The sequence below is a fragment of the Benincasa hispida genome, chromosome 6, assembly GCF_027475165.1.
Source record: "Benincasa hispida cultivar pf3 chromosome 6, pf3_genome.v1.1, whole genome shotgun sequence".
Classification (NCBI taxonomy): Eukaryota; Viridiplantae; Streptophyta; class Magnoliopsida; order Cucurbitales; family Cucurbitaceae; genus Benincasa; species Benincasa hispida.
In genome coordinates this window covers 56,913,403-56,932,209 of record NC_143483.1, presented here as the reverse complement: position 1 = coordinate 56,932,209, position 18,807 = coordinate 56,913,403, and the positions used below count along the sequence as shown (strand labels likewise).

At 39.6% G+C, this 18,807-nt stretch overlaps 1 protein-coding gene and 1 pseudogene across 1 annotated transcript in view; one reads left to right on the top strand and one right to left on the bottom strand.

Moving 5' to 3' along the window:
• The window catches only part of EMB3142 (nuclear pore complex protein (DUF3414)), a 73,812-nt gene that overhangs the window by 4,910 nt on the left and 50,095 nt on the right, over positions 1 to 18,807 (top strand). Inside the window, exons 3-10 of the mRNA XM_039033913.2 lie at positions 3,327 to 3,401; positions 3,498 to 3,602; positions 3,694 to 3,804; positions 4,742 to 4,901; positions 5,433 to 5,518; positions 5,666 to 5,788; positions 5,880 to 6,107; positions 17,006 to 17,095. Of these exons, the coding sequence (XP_038889841.2) occupies positions 3,327 to 3,401; positions 3,498 to 3,602; positions 3,694 to 3,804; positions 4,742 to 4,901; positions 5,433 to 5,518; positions 5,666 to 5,788; positions 5,880 to 6,107; positions 17,006 to 17,095 (978 nt within the window). The remainder of the gene's footprint in view (positions 1 to 3,326; positions 3,402 to 3,497; positions 3,603 to 3,693; positions 3,805 to 4,741; positions 4,902 to 5,432; positions 5,519 to 5,665; positions 5,789 to 5,879; positions 6,108 to 17,005; positions 17,096 to 18,807) is intronic.
• On the bottom strand, positions 1,055 to 2,093 carry LOC120079845 (serine/threonine-protein kinase Aurora-1 pseudogene; annotated as a pseudogene).

Sequence of the window (18,807 nt, the reverse complement as noted above, 5' to 3'; positions counted from 1 at the left end):
AGAGATTCAACTTATCGCGAGGTGGAAAAATCACATTATGTAGATCGACATTGGAAATTTGCCAATTTACTATATGTCAATATTTTTAATATCGGCTAAATTTGTATCCATGTTAGAAAGAATCATGAAATCTTTCGTTTGGGAAGGTAACAAAGGCAACAAGATAAACCACTTGGTGAATGGGAATTGACTTCTAAATCCCAAAAAGCAGGTGGTCTCAGGCTTGGAGGTTTGAAACAGAAAAAATTGGCCCTTCTTGCTAAATGGGGATGGAGGCTAATGCATTAATCTGATTCATTATGGAGAAAAATTATTCATAGCTTACATGGCAAGGAGAAGTTCTCTTGACATATGGCTGGTGGGGAGAATCTAGTCTTAGAGCCCTTGGATAAGTATTTCAAGAATTTGGCTTCAAGTTGAATCATTTGCTACTTTTAAGATTAGATTTGGTAATCGAATCTCCTTTTGGAATGACAATTGGTTGGCTAATTCGGTCCTTAGCTTGAGATTTCCCAGACTATTTAGAATTGCACGCTTGCCAAACGGTTCAATTGCTGATCACTGGGATGGTAATACATTGGCATGGGCAGTCTTTTTTTAAAAGATTGCTTAAGAATGGTGAAACTCAGGAATTCCAGCAACTTCTTGTAGATATATCAAATAAATCTTTTGGGATTTTGCTTGGCTCAAGTTGCTAGTCTTTGGAGCCTTCTGGCAAATTCTCGGTTAAATCCCTTTTAGAAGCTTGGTTGCTGAAGACAATATGGATAAAGCTGATTATAAAATTCTTTGGAAGTCAAATTGTCCAAAAAGAATCAACGTTCTTATTTGGATCTTTTTTTTGAAGAACATAGTCATTGTAGGTGCACAACAAACCGTAAAAATTTGCTTCCCAAGTTATCATTTTGTTTGTACATAACATATATGTTGAAAAGACCAGAGAAAATAGGAAGAATTTGGAAAACCAATGGGATGAGAATTGAATGGATATTATTGAATATTGACTAGTAATTGTTTACAATCTCTCAGAGAAAATTTAGATGACACTGATCGCTACAAGTAATGGAGATCATTTTTGAAGCTTTGTACCAATGGATATATTATTCGAGGCAGATCAACTCTTATATACACCATAGGGCTTTGCATTTTGGACAATCCAAGGGTGTTCGAGAACTTTGTGTAGTGGCTACCATTGAGAACAATCCTTGACAAGCATTTGACTGATAAGATCCTTTGCAGTTGAAGAAATTATTGGTCTCTGAGGAAACATCAAATCTACTTGCACAATTCTCTTGTATGTGTCAGAGTGTTCTGTAGCCTCAAACGGAGGTACCCATAGACAAACTCATAGCATAATACACCAAGGTTCCAGATATCCACACTTGCATTGTGTTCCACTCTCTCCACCATTTCAGGAGGCAAATAATCCAGTGTTCCACACATAGCCCGCCTATGGTTGAACGTGTGCACTAATCATCCAAAGTCAGCTATCTTGAGTTCACCCTATGCACCGATTAGAAGATTTTCTGGTTTGATGTCTATGTGGATCACATGTTTTCCATGACGGTATATGAGTGCCCGAGCCAATGACGCGACGTTAGTAGCAGCACGTCTCTCACTGAAGTTTGCACTTCTATTGTCTTGTAAAGCTCTCCTTAGGGTGCATATTCCAATACCAAATAAATCCATTTTTCATCGTAGAAATATCCATAAAGGCGTAGAATGTTGGAATGCCTAAGATGACTCTATATTTCAACTTCACGATGAAGTTGGTGCTCAACCTGCGACTGTTGTAGCTGGCTCTTGAATAGAACTTTTAGTGCCACAATGTGATTACTACTCTTTTCTCTAGCCAGATAGACGTGACCAAACTTCCCTCTTCAAAGAGGCTTCCCAATGTCAAAGTCGTTAAGTGTCCATCTTCTTTTTTCGACAACAAAGGCCTCCGTAGTGGTAATCTTCTCCTAGGGCTGGTTCTTGGCAACGATCGCCTTGTCAAAGAGATGGAGGGAGAGAAGAGAGAAGAGAGAAGCAGACTGAATGGCGAGAAGAGATAGAAAGAAAGATTTGTCCTTATTTGGATCTCGCTGCATGGTTCCTTAAATTGTTCTTTAACTCTTCAAAGAAAACTGCCAGACCACTTATCTCCATCTATTTGCCCCTTGTGCAACGTTGAGTGCGAAGATCTGCAGCACCTACTCTTTGGTTGCAGCTACTCTTTGGCTTGCTAGAAAAAACTTGTCTATTTTTCATTTAAATTGGGTCTTCTGCGATTCTATCAAACTTAATGTCTAGCAGGTTCTTTTTGGAGTTTCTTTGAAGAAGATGTCCCAACAACTTTGGATTAATGCAGTCAAAGCTCTTCTTGCTGAATTATGGTTCGAAAGAAATCAGATAGTTTTTCATGAAAAGTATCTTCAATGCTTTGACCGTTTTGAAGTAGCAAGGCTTAAGGCTTCTGCTTGGTGTTCTTTATCCAAATCTTTTGCAAATTTTTCCATTCAAGACATTTGTTTGAACTGGGGATCTTTTATTTCTTTACAATGAACTATGTCTTAGCATCATTTTGTTCCATACTTTTGTGCTGCTGCTCTTGTTTATATTTTTATTTTTCACTTCTTATTTGCTTTGTTTCATTGTATTTTTGAGCATTAGACTATTTTCATTATATCAATGAAAAATTCTGTTTCCTTCCAAAAAAAGAGAGTTTTAAAATATGATTATTATTATTATTATTTCCAATAAAATTATGTTGGGAAAGGAAAACATCACGGATGGTCTTGGTGATCTTCCAAGGTTTGCAGCTCTTACTCCATTGCAACACAACAATAACATTAACCACTTGTTTTTATTTATTTATTAATTATTTTTTTAAAAAAATTCTTTGGTCTTTCTTGAGCTCGCCAACTGGCAAGTCGGTTTTGTATTTTATAAAACCAACTCCAACCGAAAAATCGAATAAAAGACTGGCTTACCGAAGTCAGTTTCAGTTGATCGGCCTAGTTTTTTGGTCTCTTTTGATCACTCCTACTAAAGAGGGAAAGGTTGTAGACAGATATTCTTATAAAGATTTCTTGGATCAGGGCAAAAGATTTATGTCACAACCCAACAAGAGAGTTTCAATGGATCACATTTAACACCCATAAATCAACTTTTACTAAAAACGTCCACCACTGAAATGAAACATGGCTCTATTTTTATGTATTGCATTATTTGTCCAAGTTATATGAACGTTGAGCAAGATAAGTTTTTCCTATTTTTCGTTATAACACCATGATTTTTATATTATTGGCATTATCTAATTTCAATTTAACGTTTGTTTCTAGACTTTAAAATTGAGCGATGACCTCCATCTCAATGAAATAGATTGTGTGCATCTACTTGTTGCTGCACATCAAGAGGTATACCTCTCTCTCTTATCCATTAACTTGTTATCATATTTCATGTGAGCTTTGCTTGTCTCCCTTTCTATTACTTATTTTTCTTGTTCTTCATAGTGGGATTTAACGGAGCGAGATCCTTTAGAGATTTTCCGTCTTGCAGCAGGGCTTTGGTATACAGAGAGAAGAGATCTAATAATGTCACTCCATACACTACTGAGGGTATCTATGTTATCAATTTTTTTACCCTAATTTTGGGTCATGCAATTGCGTTTTCCCTTGCTTACTGTAGACTGTATTCTTTCATTTTCAGGCTGTTGTACTGGATCCGGGATATGAAACTGGCCTTATATCTGACATCCAAAGACACCTGGAAGATCTTGTTAATAATGGGCTAAGACAGCGATTGATTACTTTGATAAAGGTTGGTTCTTCATAGCTCTTTTAGGCTATGTCACATGTGTAAACCTTCCGCTGAAGCTTGGAATCACGTTACTACTTACTATTACTATTATGCTATTAACATTGGAAGGCACCTAGAAGCTTGGAACCGTCTTTAGCCCTTGGTGGCCTCAATATTAATAATATGATTTTGAAACAACTTTACTTGAACAGGATCTGTTCTATAGGTTGTACATTTGTGTTGTTGAGTTCTAAGGAAACACCTGTTTTGTTTTTAACTTGCAGGAATATGCCAATATTTATCATCTGTTCCTTAATTGAAAAATTTCCAGAATATGATTTCAGTCGTTTACTGTACATGAAATGTACTATGTTCATTTGGTCCTTAGCCCTTGGTGGACTCAACACAAATGGTATGATAGAAAAATGGAATTCTAATTGGTGCTCCTTGTGTTGAAGTAACCAAGAGGACACTGTAATCTAGTCTGTTTCTTCCCAGCAGTGGGTTTTCTGGAATCCAAGCTTTTCGAGGCCTTCAATCTTAGTTGGACTTTTCTCAAGTTAGATGGTAATAGGGTGGTTCTGACAATGAAAGAGCAAAGACTCAATACTCATGGAAAGGTTTAATTTTTTAATTTCTAATTTTTGATTAGGAACAATTTTATTGATGTATGAAATTACCAAAAGAGGAGAGAGACCCAAATGCAATGTAGTTATAAGAAACTTCTCCAATTGCGCAAAACTGTAGATTAACTTTAAAGATTGAGTACATGGGGATTATGAGAAGGTTTCGTTAATCCATGCTTTTGATGCTCTTCTGTAAAATGTTGGTTGGAACACAGTTGAAGAATCTATTTGGAAAGTATTATTTTGTTTTCAAATCCAATAACTTTTGTGATCAGGTATTAATATTTTCCACGACCATTTTCAGTAAAAAGGTTCCATCTTTCTTATTTCAGGAACTTAATCGAGAAGAACCAGCTGGTTTGGGTGGACCTAGCTGTGAGCGCTACCTTCTTGATTCTAAAGGTGCTCTTGTTGAGCGTCGGGGTGTGGTTAGTCGGGAAAGACTAATACTTGGACATTGTCTTGTCCTTTCTATTCTTGTTGTTCGAATAGGTAAACTGTGGCCTTTTTTGAATTGTTTGACTCAGTTGGTCGCACGTTGAAGGTTAACTATGAATGTTGCTAAGACTCACCTCTTGCCCTCATGTGGTTCTTGCTAGTAACATTTGATTGTTCAAGATGCGTGTCTTCCTTCGTAGACACAGTCACTGTGATAGGGTACCTGCTTTATGTTAGATGAAGAGCTTTGGGTAAAATGATTCGATAGTGCAGTCTGTATTTTTTGTGATGAACTTAGTAAAAATTGTGTGAAATGATAATATCGCTTTTCGCTTTAATTTTTTTTTCCTCCTAATAGATAACGACACCAATTACCATCTTCAAGTCAATGGTATCCACATCTTGTAATTGTTGAACTCAAAAAAATTGTTTAATCGTAAGAAACACAAGTTAATTAATGCAAAATATGTGGATAAGTAATATGTCAAGAAACCCTACTTAATAAAGAAGATAGCTCAGTTAAAAATCTACAAGAAAGCATTTGGCCTTTTCAGACAATTAAGGATATGATTTCCCTTTTATCAGGTCCAAAGGATGCGAAGGATCTCTTTTCTGTTTTAAAAGACTGCGCTGGTGAGCTTAATGAGACCAAAGCTCCCATAAAGCTCCAGGCACGTTAATAATTTTTCTTTCATGTTTTAGGTACCCTTCAAATTTTTATTAATGTAGAAACTAAAAAAAAGACCCACTAGATACAGTTTCTTCTTCTGTTTTTCATTACTTTGCTTTCTTATAGGGCATGTATTTTCTTTTTGCAGATTGTATTTAGTCTCCTTTTCTCTATCATTATTGCCTTCGTGTCAGATGCTTTGAGTGCAGTTCCAAATAAAGCGTCCGTGTTGTCCAGTGATGCTTCTTTTAGAAATGAATTTCAGGATAATGTGAGTTTATCAAGATAGTACCGTCACTTCCCTGTTTGATACTTACATGCATCATGTTAACATTTCCTGTGAGCTTGTAATCTTGGTTTAGGTGATGGCTTCGGGAAATGATCCAACAGTGGAAGGATTTGTTGATGCCGTAAGGTTTGCTTGGACTGTTCATTTGCTGTTAATACATGACATGATTGATGCAAGAGAAGCCATTCCCAGTGCTTCGCCTAAAGATTTGGATCACTTACAATCGTGCTTGGACATAATTTTTTCCCATAATGCTTTCCAGTTTTTACTTCAAGAAGTGATACAGACTGCAGCTTACCAGGTTGGTATTTTTTATGTTAAGCGTATTTTGCAAGAATAGAGTTCTTATTGTTCTCATACAAATGTATAACCCTAGTCCCTAGATATAAAGGAAGAGAGGAGCTAAAAATGGTAATGGCCTAACAGTAACAGAGAGAAAGGGAATAAAAGTGAGAATTCAATTCTTATCAATGGTTGATAGAGAGGTAGAATTTGTGTATTAAGATGGCTTAGACACGAGACTCTCTCTCACTGCTCCTTTTCTTGATTGCCGTGGATGTTATAAGTAGGATAATTTTAAAAGGAGTGGGTCTAATGTTCTTGAAGGCTTTGTGGTTGGCAACGACAACATTCCTCTTTCTCAACTTCAATTTGACGATGATACCCTTTGTCAATATGAATATTTTGCATTTTTTGAAATGATATTTGGTTTGAGGATTAATAAGGGTAAGTATCATCTTTTGGGTCTGAATTATGGGCCAGATAACCAAATTGAACAATTTAGTTCCTAAAAAAAAAAATGCTCTCCCCTCTCTCCTCCTTTTCTCCCTTCCCCCGCCTCCCCCCTTCCGACCACCCCACCGGAGCTCACCATGCCCTCCCTAGCCTTCCTTCCCTCTGACTGCCTCTCCCACCCCTCTCCCTTTGCCCCCTTCCCTCTGCCCCCCTTCCGGCTCTTTCACTTCCCTCGATCTCTTTTCTTGCCCTGTTTCCAGCCTTGTCTTTTAACCCTTGCTGCTTCGAGTAAAAGGGAACATTTTGTGTAAAGACCTTTCGACTCCTTGATAAGAGTGCTTTCCGGTCATGGAGATTAAAAGTTGCAACATATTGGGTCATTTCTTTTGTATGTGGCAAGAGGGTCCAGGATTCATAGTGGAAGATTTGAAAAAAGGACCGTCCTTGTTCCTTTCTTTAGCAGCAACCAATTGGCTAAAAGAAAGCTTCAGAAGACTTTTGTTTGCTTCAACGGTCGAGTTCTTTTTGTTAAAAGAAAGAGTAGATGAGAGTTTCATACGTCTAGCCAAATTTAGAGTCAAAGACAATTAGTTTGTAGAATGTGCAGTGTGGCCTACCATAGGGGGAAGAAAGAATATTCATGTTCCTTATGGGGTTGGATGTTCAGGCTGGCAAGAGTTCAAGGAAATGATTGATGCCAACATCCATATCTTCAAAGATAATCCTGCTCAGCAAGCCCCTCAAGTGAAGAGTTTCTCAGAAGTGGTGAAAGGTAGGTTCTATCAACCATATCTAAAGCCTTCAAAGTTTAAGTCTATTGCAGTTCAAAAATCCTGTAGTCAAGGTCAATTAAATCAAGGAAAGGGTTCTTATTGGATTAAAAAAGATCACGAAGTTCTCAAAGAAGATTTCAGTAGTTTATGGCTCATCTCAAGGCTTTTAGTCTTCAATGATTGGAAGGATATCTCGAAGGTATTGAGTGAGGCCTTTAAAACCAGTGTCACTATCAATCCTCTGTTTGCAGATAAAGCTTTAATCAAAGTCAGTATTGGAAAAGAAGAGAAGAAAAAAAACATAGATTTACGTGGAAACCCTAGATCAGGGAGAAAAACCACGATAGGAGAATTTTTATTCTTTTAATTTTTCTGATACACAGTACTCAATACAGGACAGGTATAAATAACCAAACAGAGAGAAACCCTAGACAGTAGATACTGAGAAAAAGACTAAAACACCCTTAGGGCTAAAACACCATTTCAACACCCCCCTCAAGTTGGGGCATAAATATCAATGAGGCCCAACTTGCTGATACAAGTGTCAAACATCTGTCTAGGTAAACCCTTAGTCAGAACATCTGCAATTTGTTGATTGGATGGAACATAGGGAACACAAATACTCCCATTGTCAAGTTTCTCTTTTATGAAATGTCGGTCAATCTCAACATGTTTGGTTCTGTCATGCTGAACAGAGTTATTGGCAATATTAATAGCAGCCTTGTTGTCACAGTAGAGTCTCATCGGGTCATGACTCTCTTGATGAAGATCTACTAATACCTTCAACCAAATTTCCTCACAGATACCCAAGCACATAGCTCTGTTTTAGCTTCGGCACTACTTCTAGCCACGATACCCTGTTTCTTACTCTTCCATGTAACGAGGTTTCCCCATACTAAAGTACAATACCCCGAGGTTGACTTCCGGTCTGTAGCAGAACCGGCTCAGTCCGAGTCAGTGTAGGCTTCTATACATCTTCTATCATTTTTCCTAACATCAAGCCCTTCCTAGGTGTTGACTTTAGATATCTCAGAATCCGGTTAACAACTTCCATATGTCTCTCATACGGGACTTGCATAAACTGGCTTACCAAACTCACCACATATGAAATATCAGGTCTGGTATGCGAGAGATATATCTTCCCTACAAGACATTGATATCTCTCCTTGTTCACTGGTACGTCGTCTACTGAGTTTACCAGACTTTTGTTGACCTCAACTGGAGTATCTGCAGGTTTACATCCAGTCATCCCAGTCTCTTGTAGAAGGTCTAACGTATATTTTCTCTGAGACACTGAGATCCCTTCCTTTGACCTTGCCATGCCTAGGAAGTACCTCAAGGAACCAAGATCTTTAATTTCACTCCTTTGCCATTTTCTGTTTCAGCTTGTCAATTTCTACAGAATCATTCCCTGACAGAATAATATCATTAACGTATACGATTAACACTGCTACTTTTCCTAATGCCGACTTCTTAGTGAACAGGGTGTGATCTGAGTGACCTTGAATGTACCCCTGGGTTTTGACAAAGGTAGTAAACCTATCGAACCAGGCTCTAGGGGACTGTTTCAGACCATACAAAGACTTCTTTAGCTTGCACACCTGACTCCCAAACTGTGCTTCAAACCCTGGAGGAGGGGTCATATAAACCTCTTCTTCCAACTCACCATTTAGAAATGCATTCTTTACATCCAACTGATATAGAGGCCAGTCTAGGTTTACAGCAACAGAGAGAAGAACCCGAATAGTGTTGAGTTTTGCCACTGGCGAGAAAGTTTCTGAGTAGTCCACCCCATATGTTTGAGTGAACCCTTTCGTGACTAATCTGGCCTTATATCTGTCGAGAGTCCCATCAGATTTGTACTTAATTGTGAACACCCATTTGCACCCGACGGTTTTGTGACCTCTAGGAAGAACTAGATCCCATGTTTTGTTGGTTTTGAGTGCCCGCATTTCTTCCATGATTGCAGCTCGCTATTCAGGAATTTCCAGAGCCTTGTACACATTTCCCGGGATAGTCACAGTGTCCAGGCTAGTGGTAAAAGCCTTGAATCTTGTTGACAAGCTACTGTAAGATAAAAAGCTTTTCATAGAGTACTTGGTGCAGGACCTTGTTCCCTTTCGCAGGGCAATTGGTAAGTCTAGGGTGACATCAATTTCACTGGTCTTGTCACCTTTTTCCTCTGTATTCATCTGCTACACATTTTCAGTCTCCTGAACATCATCTGGAGGAAATTCATTGTTCTCATCCTCCCTAATTTTGTCAAGAGTCGCTGCATCGTCAGTGTTCACTGTACTACTTTCAACTGAGTTATTATTATCAAGAATATGGTTACCTTGAGTTGTCTCTGGTTCTGACTCTTGAACACTTTCCGGTGGAGCAGTAGGGGAAACTATTTCCTTTCGTAGATTCTTCCGATAGTAGATTATCCAAGAAACTTGTTTTGTAGGAAGAACGGGATTGTCCGGAATGGGAGGGCCAGGATTAGTGTCAGGAGGGCCAGGAGGATTAGTGTCAGGAATTGGTTCAAGAAACAAGTCTACAGGAATGGAATAGGTGGATGACGTGTTAGTCTCTTCACTCGAAGTCTCCCCCTGAAGAGGACTAACAGGAAAAAAAGGTTTGTTTTCTTGAAAGGTAGCATCCATGGTGACAAAGTACTTCCGAGAAGATGGCTGATAACATTTGTAGCCCCGTTGATGGAGCAGATACCCAACAAAGACACATTTTTTAGCCCTAGGAGTGAATTTACTGTGGGAACCATGATTATGAACAAACACCGTACATCCAAACACCCCAAGAGGAACATCTGAGAAAAGCCGGGTAGAAGAGAAGAATTTTTTGAAATAGGCTACGGGAGTCTGGAACTTGAGGACACGGGAAGGCATTCGATTAATGAGATGGGCTGCAATGAGTACAGCATCGCCCCATAGGTACGAAGGTATGGATGCAAGAATCATGAGAGCCCGAGCAACCTCAATAAGGTGACGGTTTTTCCGTTCGGCCACCCTATTTTGTTGCGGGGTATAGGCACAAGAGTTCTGGTGGATGATACCTTTAGAACTTGAAAACTCACGGAGGGACTGATTAACAAACTCACGGCCATTGTCACTCCGAAGGATAACAATTTTGGTATTGAACTGGGTTTCGACCGTGGTGTAGAATTGCTGAAAGACTGTAGTCACTTCAGATTTATCCGTAAGAAGGAACACCCATGTAAGACGAGTGTGATCATCTATGAAGGTGACAAACCACCGTTTACTCGACACAGTTGTGATATTTGATGGGCCCCACACATCGCTATGTATCAGGTGGAAAGGTTGGGATGGTTTATAAGGTTGGGAAGTAAAAGACACCTGAGGTTGTTTTGCACGAATACAAACATCGCAAGATAAAGATGAAATATTAACATTACGAAATAAATGGGAAAATAAATACTTCATATAATGAAAATTCGGATGTCCAAGACGAAAATGCCATAACAGGAAATCAGTTTCAGAAATAGTAAGGGAAGAGAGTAAACAAGTGCTAGATAAACTCCTAGATGAAGCATCCTCTGAGAGGAAGTAGAGCCCCTTACTGTGTCGGGCAGTGCCAATCGTCTTCCCCGAGCTCAGGTCCTGAAACAAAACATTATTCGGTGAGAAAACGACATTACAATTCAGGTCTCTGGTTATTTTACTGACAGATAGCAGATTATAAGATATCTTCGGCACATGCAGGACATTCTGTAAAATCAACCCTTGAATAGGAGATAAGTGACAAGCTAAGGACCCATCTGCAATTCGTATTCTCTCGTTTCCTGCACTTGGATCATACGAGAGGAATTGATCAGATGATCCAGTTAGGTGGTCTGATGCTCTTGAGTCAAGGATCCACCATTCATCCCCTTCGACCAAGAAGCTAAAGGACTGAGAAGTACCTGATTGAGCAACATTGCTGGTTCCAACCATGCTGGACTCTACCTGGTTGGTGGCTGATGATGCACCATCCCCTGTTTCACTGACAAGGGCCCGACCGGTTTTTGATTTATCATTCGCAGACTGTCGCTTGTCATTTGGTGGGCGACCGTGTAACTTCTAGCATTGATCTTTGGTGTGCCATGGTTTTTTACAGTGCTCACAGATGGGTGGGGATTTTCCATTTTGTTTGTCGCTCTCTAGTTCCGAAGATTTGGCTCCAAACGCAGCAAAATCTAAGTGGTTGTTGCTAGAGCCATTCATAGCTCTAGTTCTGTCCTCTTCTAATCTGACCTCTGAGCATACTTCCATTAGAGACGATATTGGTCTCTGTCCCAAAATCTGACTTCGGACACCATCAAATTTAGGGTTTAAGCCAGCTAGAAAATCATACACCCGGTCCGCCTCGCCAATCTTTGAGTACTGAACTCCGTCAATAGGACAATTTCACACGATCTCGCAGCACAAGTCCATTTCTTGCCATAACAGAGACAATCTATTGAAATAAGACGTTACGTCAAAAGTCCCTTGTTTGCACTCATGAATATGTTTCCTCAAGGTATAAAGACGTGAAGCATTTTGCCTCTATGAATAGAGCTTCTGGACAGCTTCCCAAATATCCCGAGCGGAGGCTGAGTACAGAAGTGGCTTTCCGATCTGGGGTTCCATGCTGTTTATCAGAATTGAGCGAAGGAGAGAGTCCTCTCCTTTCCATATACGTTTCTAGGGATCACCGGGGTTTAGATACCCAAACTTGTGACGTCCCTCAAGGACCATTCGTACCGATTGGGACCAAGAAAAGTAATTCTCACCGTTAAGTTTCTCCCCAATAAACATTCCTGCAGAGTTCCCCACAGAACTAGACATAATATTTGCAACAGGTAAGTTAGAGTAAGCATTTACCGGTGTTTCTGAGCATAAAGAGAAGTCTGAATGTGGATGAAAACCAGTTGTAGGATTTGTCGTGGATCTAAGGGCCGATATTTGCTGCTGTAAGTTGGCCAACTGCTGTTCAAAACCAACGGTTCCACTAGAATATGCCATAGGTTGGTTTTGCCCATAAATCCCTGGAAAAGTAGCTTCATTTTGGCTCGAGGACGGACCAAAAGAAGGGCTGGGAACTGACTGACGATACTGGTTCGGCTGGACCCGGTTCGGTTGAATCGGGTTTGGTTGAACCGGTTTGTTCGACTGGACCGGCTAGACCGACTGAGTAACGTGGGTCATCCACGGGTGATCTGGAACATACGCTAGGGCTGGCTGCTGACCTGAAAACAGAGGCTGGAGATCGCCTGTATACCGCCAGTCACGGATGGTGGTGTTGGCCTGAGCAAAATATCCCGAGGGTGAAGGGTTTTCGTGCATCAGGGGGTTCTGAGGTAGGATCTGGTGGGTGCCGATCGAGTCTGTGGAGTTTTGTTGGAGGTTGGATCAGGTCTGAGGCAGATGGGTGCCGATCGGGTCTGAGGTAGCAGGGTTTGAAGCAGAAAATCCACAAGGTTGTCGAATTCCAGATGGGTCACTCGGATCTGAGGCAGAAAATCCAGATGAGCTCGGATCTGTGTGCCGATCTGGTCTGAGAGTTCCAGTGGTCGGGTCTGCAATGGTAGTCCACTGGTTATAAATTGGAGGATTAGGTCGGGTCTGGCTAGAGGTTGGATCAGACATAGATTTTAGGAGTTGAGGCATAGCGGCGTGAAAATAATGCTCAATGGCTTTTCTTATGGCTGCAGCAACTTCAACGTTCATGGATCCCTTTGTTCCAATCGAGGTTTCTGTTGGAGTCTCTGGTTTCTTCTCATCAATGACGGCCAGGGCTTCGTCGCCATGCTCTGATACCATATTGGAAAAGAAGAGAAGAAAAAAAATACAGATTTAGTGGAAACCCTAGATCAGGGAGAAAAACCACGATAGGAGAATTTTTATTCTTTTAATTTTTCTGATACACAGTACTCAATACAGGACAGGTATAAATAACCAAACAGAGAGAAACCCTAGACAGTAGATACTGAGAAAAAGACTAAAACGCCCTTAGGGCTAAAACATCATTTCAACAGTTAGCAATGGTGATTTGGCCACTTTAATGTCAAATCCGGGCAAATGGCAGTCGTTTGGTCCTTTTCACTTGCTGTTCGAAAAGTGGAATCCCAAAATGCATGGAAGAGCCTCTGTGATGAAAGGTTTTGGTGGTTGGATTTCAATCAAGAATCTTCCACTGGATTTCTGGGGAAGAAAGATCTTTGAAGCCATAGGTGCTTACTTTGGGGGTTTGGAATCAATTGCCTCAGAAACTCTTAACCTAACTAATTGTTGAAGCCAAAATTCAAGTTAGAAGAAACTTATGTGGATTTATGCCAGCCACAATCGAAATAAAGGATGCAATTCGTGGGAATTTTTTTCTAAATTTTGGAGATGTCGAATGTTTAGAAGTTCCTTCTAATGTAGGGGGAAATTTATTATTTAAGGACTTCTCTAATCCTATTGACCTTGTTAGGTTAAATGATGTAATTAAAGATGAAGGAGTTAATTTCAAATTGGATATTTTGGAATGGAATTTCCTTGTCTCTTCACATTCCAAACCCATCTTTTCAAGGAACCCGAATCCGATCCAAGAACCCCTGCAAAGAGCTGAAATTTACACAGAGGAAGTCGAAAAGTCTCATTCTCCCCTTGTAAGGAGTTTATTTACAAAGAATCCAACCACCCCTGCCTCCTTTACTGCCGAGGAAGTTGTCCAGCCCCTGCAAGTGAAGAGTTTAGTGTGAAAGAAGTCAAAGAGTCACTGCATTCTAATGAAAAAGTTGAAAAGGTGCCTAAAGCCTTTAAGAAGAGAGAGAAGGGAGCCTTTAATGGGGTATCCAACCCCTTGGCTAAGGAATCTGAACAGTCACCTATTCAAAAAAATGAAAAGTCAATGGGAATTAAAGTTAATTTTATTTCGAAGCAATCAACAGTGATTTTCTCAAGCAACAAATTTGCCCCTTCGTCTTCCAAGGCTGCTGCTCTGCTCCCCTGTTCTAGTCCGGGTAAGTCTCCCTCCCCTGTTTTCACTAAAAATCCGGCTCCTCTGCTTCAGCCGGCCTCTAAGCTAGCCCCAAAAGTCTCTGCCCCCTCCTCGGCACTCCTCCTCCCTCCTTGCAGTAAACAAGCGCCAAAGGCAAGCAAAACATGGGCTAAACGTCAGCACAAATTCAAGCATCCCCCCGCCTTTTTAAATCATTCCCTAATCATTTCATCCCCCCGCCTTTTTAAATTATCCAAGAAACCAAGCTTTAAAGCCAAGTCAGTGGCAATTCACAACCTGGATTTATTAGAAGCCTAATGTACCCAAATTCAAGGACAGCCTCAATGCTCCAGGTCAGGCTCCCCTTCTCCTCTCCCTACTCTCTTTGAACACTCTGTTTTTTCATTACCTAATATAGAGCATACATTCTTGAGAGGTTCCACAACTCATCCGGGGGAATTCCCAACAAATAAAGGGGAGGTCCTCATTGATTCTCCTTTCAATGTGAGTAGTGAAGAAGAGGTTTGGGCAAGATCAGTTGGTTTTTCAGAAGAAAAAAGTAAAGAGGACCCTATAGTTCAAGATTTGAACCCCCTGTTTCAGATAGAGGATGACACTTTTTCAGAGGCTATTGGTTCAATTTTTCCAGCCATTCTTTGTGATCTTCCAACTCATTTAACCTTAATTGTCAAGGATTGTCATCTCATCCTTGATTAATGTTTAAAAGTTGAGACTACAATCCTTCCTTTAAGTTTGAATCATGAGAATTGTGTCGTGGAATACTAGAGGCCTGAAAGATGTTAATAAAAGGTTAGCTCTCATGTGTTTTCTAAAGAAAATTAATCCTACAGTACTTATAATTCAAGAGTAAAAAAAAGACAGCTTTTTCCACCGACTTTTTTCCTTTCCTCTTCTCGCCAACTTCTGCCGTTTTCAGTGTTCGATTTCTCTTCTTTCCCTCACCTTGGTGCTTCTCCGGCCCTGTCTTCATTGGTAATACTTTTTCCTTCTTTTCCTCTTGGCTTTTCGATTGATTCTTCCTCTCTTATTTGTTACTTCTGCCTCCTTTGTTCGGTGCTTCCACTTCCATTAAATCCTTCTATCCGACCATCTCACCCTTTGATGTCGTCGATGGATATGAACGATCAGGTTTCTCTTCTTCTCCGATTTCCTCCTCTCCATGTCCTCATTCTTTTTCTCTTTTTCTATCTCTGGTGTCGATTTCCTCTCAATGGAGCTTGCTAGAATAGACACCATCCCTTCAACCTCGATACCTTTCAACATTTGTAAAGATCCTTCCACAGGCTTACTGGAAGTTTCAGATTCTGCTCCTGTCATCGGCCCTTTTTGTTTTCCTTCCCTTGGAGCTACTAGGTCTCAAATTTCTTGCGATAATTTTCATATGTTTTGTCTTGCTTAATTTGTAAAAGTCGGGAGAGAAGAGTACCTTCTGTGTAGGACGGAATCATTCAAACATCCGTTGCTTCAACTCGCCCCACGCTTGAATCGGACTCCGGCTGTGTGACTAGCAAAATCAATCTACTGCATCAGGTGTGAATATTCTAACTGAAACCTTGCTCTTCTCTTCATCTGGTAGTTCATGAATTTCGAAAAAATGTTCCGCTTGATAGATCTAGGAATTTGGATGGTCGCCTGAAAAAACCGGCATCTCTAATTGTTTGTATTTACTTCGAGCAATTCCCCCTTCGTTTGTCCGATATCGAGAGTTCTCTCTTTCATCGCTCTCCTTATCCTTCGATGATCTTGCGGATCCGGTTACGATCGCCAATCCTTCCTTTTCCTTCTTGTTTGTAAGCATCTGCATTGTTTTGTCCATCCATTCGATGGTCTTTGCCATATCAAACAAGCATTCCCTCAGTTCCAGGATATTTATCAAATTGATCTCGATCTTATTCTCCATTTCTCTCTTGGTTTCACTGTGCATTCTTCCCAAGATGATTACGACTCTAATACCAATTTGTTAGGATACCCACTTAACAAGGACACTCAAGAACCCAAAGAACAAACAAAAAACACTAAAAGATAGAATTGCAATATCTATAAAGAAATTACAATACACCTTAGCGCATTCTAGAGGGTTGAGAATCCTCTCCCAAATTCCCCAAAGGAAATCCCACAAAATTCTTCATACCTTCATCTCAACCCATTCCCTCTATTTATAACTAAAAAGTCCTAACAAGCCTAATAGCTAATTACTAATATGCCCTCCGAATAACTATATTAATATTTTATTAATAATCCTAATATTACCATAACTAGGGTCCTTACATACTTATGTAATTTACTTCATCTTTGAATGCAAACAGTTTCAAACTTGGTGTGCTGGAACCATTTCAAATGTTTTTTTTTTGCTTATTCTTTTTGTTTACTTTATTACTTACATGTTGTGTAATGAAGTATGTGCAGCTTTCATGCATACCGTCTTAACAATTTGTGTTTGGCTGTTTGCCTATGGAAGAGAAAGTTATTAGGTGCTAATACTTCTTACGTATTTTTATTTCAAGGTGTACCAGTGGTAAGGGCTTGAGATATTTGGAGATATCCTATAAGTTTGAGGGGAGTTCTAGCTCCCCAAGTTGAAAACTTACGAATAATTTAAAGCTGTTGTCTCTTGGAATAAAAATGTCGTGTTAATATTTTTTGATAGCGCCATCTTTTGTTATATTGTGTTTTAGCTGCTAATGACATCTGTTTGTTATGTTGGCAGAACGATGATGAGGATATGATCTATATGTACAATGCTTATCTGCACAAGCTGGTTACTTGTTTTTTGTCTCATCCTTTGGCCAGGGATAAGGTCAGTTAGGAGATTTCCTCCATGAGTTTCATAGATTTCTAGTTTGATTTTGGTATTGCTGCATTCCTTTGTTAAATTAGCTTTTGATTATTTTCCATTAAAGCTATATAGGATAGAATTAAAATAATCTGTTATCTAACAAGTGAATGAGTCTGTGTCTAGTTTGTTTGCTTTACTTATTTGTAGTTGGACCTAATTGACCGTACAAATTAATATTTTTGAGCGTGTGAATTAGAGCCATAAAATCAAAATTTTGGAGACGTGTTGTATTTTTGTTTTTGAAAAGGAAACACACTTTTCATTGAATTAATGAAAAGAGATAAAGCCTCAAAGTACAAATCTAGCGGATCAGGAGGTGCACTTAGGCATCTCAACTAGGTTAACATCCGCTTAGCACCCTCATCATATCAAAAAATGAGAATACAAGCAATATATTACTTCCAAAATAGCCAATATCCGAAGTTCTCTAGCTATTACAAAAAGAGGATCAAGACCAAAACTAAAAAGAATAAGCCAAAATACAAAGTACAAAGTACAAAATACAAAAAATCAGCCAACAAGAGGGAGCAGCTTCTAAGATGGGAGAAAGATGAACGCCTGCCAATTCAGATTAAGCTCCTGGATAGAGTAATCTTCAAGGACTCTTGAGAGTGTGCACCAAGAAGAAGCGTTTAATCGAGCAAACTCAAAACGATCTAACCATGGGGAAGTTTATTATGGAAGACTCGTTGGTTTCTTTCAAACCATAACCACAAGTAAGATGTTTATCGCATTGCTCCAAAGCAATTTAGGTCTCTTCTTGAGGGCTGGCCCAACCAAAATTTGCAAGACATTGCTCCAAAAGTCACATCCAAATACCCAACAAAGGTTAAAAGATAGGAGCAAACAATTCCAACACTTTCTAGCATAAACACAGTAAAAAAGTAGATGCTGTAAATCTTCCTGGTTGTTCAAACACAATGGCCAAATGTGAGGTGAGAGGCAGTGAGAGGGAAGCTTCCTTCACAATTTAAGTTCCCAAATAGCATAATCCATACAGTGATATTCACTCTCCTTGGATGTTTAGATTTCCAACGACCCTTTTCCAACATATTGTCTATGGGGGAGGCCAAAGATAGATGATTGACAAGATATTTAATAGAGAAGACTCCACTTGCTTCCAATGACCAAATTCTTTTATCTGGAATACTCGAGGTTCTTTTTTATCTGTGAGCATGCAAAATAAGATCTGGAAATCACTAATTTCTTTCTCTTTCAGCACTCTTAAAAAACAGGAGGAATCCCAATGGTTAGAGATGGAACCTTTTGGTTTAAGTGCAATCTTAAACAGTCGTGGAAATATGTTTTTAAAGGAAATTTGTCCAGCCAGGGATCAGACTGAAAAGCTGTTCTACTCCCGTTCTCAATTTTTTTTTTTTTTTAATTTTATTGAAACTACTTTCATTGAGAAAAAATGAAAGAATACAGGGGCATTAAAAAAACAAGCCCACCAAAACACCCCATCTAAAGGAAGGGGTTTCCGTCCCCAACCTCAAACACTGCCAAATCTTCAATCTTTTGCCACTGTCCTGAAATACTAATCCATGGGCTTCTAAAGGAAGGGGTTCCCATTCCCAACCTCAAACACCGCCAAATCTTCAATCTTTTGCCACTGTCTTGAAATACTAATCCATGGGCTTCTAAGACCGGAGAACTCCTTACCATTAGTGTGC